Genomic DNA, 5,696 nt, shown 5'->3' with positions numbered 1-5,696 from the left:
GGGTTCAGAATGGACTCACTCCTCACTGTAGTCCCCAGTATTATCCTCTATTATGGAACGCTACAGAAAGGGGTCATCATGTCTCTGTTGTCAGCCCTACAATCCTCTCTATGCTTTAGCAGCTCCATGCGGGGACATCGTCCTTAGGGGTTGGGGTGCCAATATAGGGTCTAGAATCTCATTCTCTCATGTTCCTTCTTGGCTTGCTTATGTGTAGGCATGGCAGGCCGGGTCTTCTCCCCAACCTGTAAGTTTAGTGTTGCCTCTGTAGCACATACTTCTAGGGAGGGGGAGGTTTGGCTCTGATTGGGGCTGGCTCTGTAGCCCTCTCTATTCACACATTGCTCCATGTAGTGACAGTCTCCTCAAGGTTTGGTGCACTGTGGTAGGGTCTGCATGCACACTCCCAATTATATGGAGACATAACTAATACTCTCCCCCGTGTGGGTTACTGTCCTGCTTCCCCAGTACCATCATCACTCCACACTTTTCTCCCTCCCCATTCCCCCCTTCCCCCTACTTTATGTTGGAATGACATGTGTGTCCTTGGGTTTGGCTTGTCCCCCTGACTGCCTGTACCTCAACCCATGTAGTGTGAGATAAGTGGCTTTTCTTCTATATCTATTGTGTTGATTATACTTACCACAGTGGACTCATGTTATACTTGTCCTTTTGTGATTGGCTAACTTCACTTAGCATGATTTCTTCCAACTGTTCCCATGAAGCAATATGCTTCATGCGATCATCAGTGCTTTTTAGTGATACTTAGTTCTCCATTGTGTGTATGTGCGAGAGTTTTCTAATCCACTTATCTATTGATGAATATTTAGGTTGTTTCCAATTCTTTGCGATTGTGAATTGCGCTGCAATAAACATTGGGACCCAGATGAATGGTCAAGGTCTATTTCTTATCTCGTCTAGATATACACCCAGTAGAAGGATAGCTGGGTCATAAAGAAGCTCAAATTCAATTTGCTTTAAATATCGCCAGATCACTTTCCACGGAGCTTGTACATATCTACACAACCACCATCAGTGGAGGAGAATCCTTATCTCACTACATCCCCTCCAACATTTGTTGCTCTCTGATTTTCTGATCTATCCTCAATGGTTATCCTCAAGGGTGTTAGGTGGTATCTCATGGTTGTTTTAATTGGCATTTCTTTGATGGCTAATGATCGGGAGAACTTTTTCATATGTTTATTGGTCATTCGGGTCTTCTCCCCAGTAAAACTTCTGTTCAGGTCTTTTGACCACTTCCTCAAGGGGATTAACTGGTTTTTTTTTTCTTTTTAGAGGTTAGGAGGGTGAGTTAGTTAAATTTAATGTGCCAACCTGGCCAATAAACACATGTGGGGTTAACTGAAAGGCAGAGAGATAAATGGCTTGGTGAACCTTGCCTTTCTAGTTCTTAAATCTCTTGCCTTGTGATGGTCGGACCAGGGTGCAGCTCCCTTAGTCAATTTCCTGCTTCAACTGGCAAGGCTCACTTCCTGCAAGACATCCCCGAGGAAAAGTTGCATGGACCTACCGCGATGCAGCCCTGGGTGCTGGAGCAGTCATGTAGCGACCCCTGCCAGTGCTGAGATGCTTACACATTCACTGATTTGACTTTCCTCCTGCAGTTGGCATCCTGGTGTTTGTTTTGTGAGATGGAGGAGGACTTTGTGGATTGGTGTCAGACATATGGGTTTATGGTTTAATGTTGGACTTGTGGGCTTGGGCATAACTAGGTTGGGATGTTTTCTTGAGGTGCACTTAAGGTGGGGAAATTTGCTTCAAGAAATTCCCTCACTAATTTAGCTGTTGGCTTCTCTGTTTTCTCTTGTTCTGGTAGATCAATTATTCGAATATTGTTCCTATTCGTAGCATCTGTCATTGAGCTCTTGTTTTATTCCACCTCTTTGATATTCTTGTTTGACTGTCTTTCTGATTTGTTGAAGTCTGCCTGAATGTCCTCGAGGTTGCTGGTAGGATACTCTGCCTCTTCTAATCTGTTGGTGAAGTCTATGATCTTGTGTTTTGTTTTTGTTACCTCATCCATTAGTTCTTGTGTTTACCTTTGGTGTGCAGACTTCATCCCTACTATCATGGAATTTATCCCCTCTATCGTGGATTTCATCTCCTCTATCATTGCATCCTTATTCTACATTAATTGCCTCATATCCTGTATTACTCCAAGAAACATTCCAAAGATTTCTTTTTGTGGCACACTATTTTCTGATTCTTATATTAGTGTCAATAAGTTTATGACTTCCTGTGCTGTTACATTTTGTTTTCCTTAATTTTTTTAAGGTATTGAAATAGGTTGCTGTTTACTTGTCAGTTTGGAATTGGGTGCCATGTTTTCTGGAGAGCAAGAGGCTCAGAGCTCTTTCTCTGTGTGACTGTAAAGAGAGTTTTTGAAGACTACCTGTGGCCTACTATGGTGGTGGGTTGGACTATTATGTAGGCAGGGTGCTACAGCAACTCAGTGGCCACCAACAGTGTGAGGTGCAGAGTGGCAGAGGCCTAGGCTGTACTGTCTGTCCCCAATTTTCAGCATTTTAAAGACTCTCTTTGGAGCCCAGAGCTTGTAAAGCCAGTTTTGAGGTTTGGGCTTTTAGCTATCAGAACCAGTTCACTTTCCCATTTTGTTATGGTAAAATCCTAAACTGTGCTCTGGAGATCAGAGTTGTTATGTTAATGTTATGTTAAAGGAGAGTTCTGGCTGCTTACATTCAGAGTTACACAGAGGACCATAACATAGCATTGTGACCATTTGTTTGGTTTAAAAAAAATTCCCTTATTTTTATAAAGGGCTTGTGGGATGCCCTGGTATTGGGGCTTGTCGTGCTGCCCCAGGGAAGGGGACCAGAGTAGCAGAATGGGTTTGGGTTTACTGGAACTAAATTCTCCCCTGGCTGTACACCTTTGTCACTCCCTTCACTATGCTGGATGGCCTACCAGTTGTGCTCTGGGGAACTGCATTCTATCACAGGTAGATATCCTAGTAACTTTTTAATTGCTGCAAATTATTATTTAATTAGCTATGGTTACCCACATTGGCAGGCGTGGAGGTGGAGAGAGGGGGAAAGGTGGTGGCTGATGTAGTAACTCTATTCCCAGGCTTCAGGAACAGGGAGGATAGCAGAGAAGGGAACTCCTGTGTGAGGTCTTGTGCTAATTGTCTGAGGCTCTCTTTGTTCCTGGCATTAAGACTACTTTTAGAAGGCAGCCTGGGGATATTACTGCTCACTGAAGGTCTCTTATTTTGGGCAAAGGAAGGGATGGTAGATGCTGTCTTGCTGGGCCTAGCAAGGGTTTAGATGAGCCCGTGGATAGATGCGGTAAGCTTAGAGGACTTCAGTGAGTTCTCAAATTGCTTTGTGGATGAAAATCACAGGGGGAGGTCTGAGCCAGACCCTAGCACCCTGAAGCTATTTTTAGCATCCAGCCTCTCAGTATTGGCTCCTTACCTCTTAATTTTTTCGTCTAGCATCAGGAGAGCCAAGTGGGTGATTCTACCTGGAGGCCATCTTGATTCCCTTCTCCTGCTTACAATTCTTGAGTAGAGATTAAACCCCCAAATCAAAGGGAATGCTATTCTGACTCATAGGGAATTTAATGATAATTGTCTACAATCTGCATCTTTATAGGTGTAGACATCCTAATTTTTCCTCTTTGGAGCTACTGTTCAGTCTGAACTGTGACCTGTTGGTTAACAATCTAACAGCTAACTAACAGGCTCCCAGAGCTCTTTAATACAGATTTGGGTGGGTGAAAATGATTAAAAAACACAAACAAAAATAAAGCAAGGTAATTGGGGCAATATAAGTTTTTCATATCTTGTTTTGGGTATGTTTTTTGCTTTTTTTCCCCTCTGTCAACACTTCCCCTACTCTCATAAAATTAAGGATAATAAAATATTTTAGACTTAATGTTACCTTTGGGTCAGGGGAGGGAATCGCCTCATTTAAATGGCAGTTTACTTTTATTATCTTAAAGTCCCTTTGATAAGTAAAAGAAGGGGAATGGTGGACTAAGAAGAAAAAGATGAAAACACAGTGCAGGGGAATGAACAGGGAGAGAAGGAAAAAAACAAAACAAGAAAGACAGGCCTGTCAGAGCTATGAGAGAGCTTACCCCAAACATGGACAGATTGAATTTGCCAAGATTGAAGAGGACTAGAAATAAGGTGAGAAAAAAATACTGAGGAAAGAGGGAAATCATCTGTTAAGAAGTCATTACTGTAAATTTAATTTCTTTATTTCTAAAATAACCCAATGTAAATACAAAAGTTCAATCTCCTATCCAAGGAAACTATGAGAAGAAACTTGACTTCAGTGAGTGAGTTCATTCTTCTGGGACTGACCAATCGCCTGGAATTACAGATCATCCTCTTCCTGCTCTTTCTGGCAGTTTACCTGGTCACAGTGGCAGGGAACCTGGGCATGATTGTACTCATCCAGCTCAATGCCCGGCTCCACACGCCCATGTACTTTTTCCTGAGTCACTTGTCCTTCGTGGACCTGTGCTTCTCGTCCAATGTGACTCCAAAGATGCTGGAGATCTTCCTGTCAGAGAGGAAAACCATTTCCTACCCTGCTTGTCTGGTGCAGTGCTACTTCTTTATTGCCTTAGTTCATGTGGAGTTCTATGTCCTGGCCGTGATGGCCTTTGACAGGTACATGGCCATCTGCAACCCTCTACTGTATGGCAGCAAAATGTCCAAGAGCGTCTGCACATCCCTCATCACAATTCCCTATGTGTACGGGGCTCTCACTGGCCTGATGGAGACCATGTGGACCTACAAGCTAGCCTTCTGTGGCCCCAATGAGATTAATCACTTCTATTGTGCTGACCCTCCACTGATTAAGCTGGCTTGTTCGGACACCTACAACAAAGAGACATCAATGTCTGTGGTGGCTGGCTGTAACCTTTCCTTTTCCCTTCTCATTATCCTTATTTCCTATCTTTATATTTTCCCTGCTATCCTGAGGATTCGATCTACAGAGGGTAGGCGCAAAGCTTTCTCTACCTGTGGTTCCCATCTGACAGCAGTCACCATATTCTATGCAACTCTTTTTTTCATGTATCTCAGACCCCCCTCTGAGGAATCTGTGGAGCAGGGTAAAATGGTGGCTGTGTTTTACACCACAGTGATCCCCATGTTGAACCCCATGATCTATAGTCTAAGGAACAAGGATGTGAAGGAGACATTGACCAAAGAACTGTTCAGAAGAAAATTGATGTCTAAATAAGTTTCATTGCTCCTCTTGGTTAGGTTGTTTTGTTTTATTTTACATATCTGTGGCAGTTACATAATCTCCTGTCAACTTGAGCAAAGGGGTGGACTCTAGCCTGTCAATCTGGTCATAGCCAGTGATGTCTTTGTGGGCACGGCCTTCTCCTGAGGATTCTGGGAATTCCTGTATTCCTCCTTGGAGGCCTGACACACACTTTATGCCTCACATTCTGCTGACAAGCCACATGAAGCTATGCTGATGGTAGCCAGAGCCCTGGAGCTGGAGGGGCCACATGGAGAGCCGTGCCAGCACTGAGATTCTTGCACAAGACTTTACACCCGATGGCCTGTGATTTTCCTGCTTTGGGGACCATTGCATGTGCTGTGTAACTCTGTAGAATAATTTATGGACTAGTATCTGACATATGAGCTAATGTCGTACTTATTGGCTAATATCAAGCTTATGAAC

The 5,696-nt window shown here is 43.5% G+C and overlaps 1 protein-coding gene across 1 annotated transcript; it reads left to right on the top strand.

The window, feature by feature from the left end:
• Positions 1–4,298: 4,298 nt before the first annotated feature.
• LOC101663881 (olfactory receptor 5M8-like) lies at positions 4,299–5,243 on the top strand. The gene has a single exon (XM_004714944.2). The coding sequence runs from the start codon at positions 4,305–4,307 to the stop codon at positions 5,241–5,243; it is 939 nt and encodes a 312-aa protein (XP_004715001.1). The 5' UTR covers positions 4,299–4,304.
• The last annotated feature ends 453 nt before the right edge of the window (positions 5,244–5,696 follow it).

This window comes from Echinops telfairi, unplaced genomic scaffold, assembly GCF_000313985.2.
Source record: "Echinops telfairi isolate 266 unplaced genomic scaffold, ASM31398v2 ScPeMD7_7416;HRSCAF=8454, whole genome shotgun sequence".
Lineage (NCBI taxonomy): Eukaryota > Metazoa > Chordata > Mammalia > Afrosoricida > Tenrecidae > Echinops > Echinops telfairi.
The sequence above is the reverse complement of the archived record's forward strand: the minus strand, read 5'-3'. Positions and strand labels throughout refer to the sequence as shown.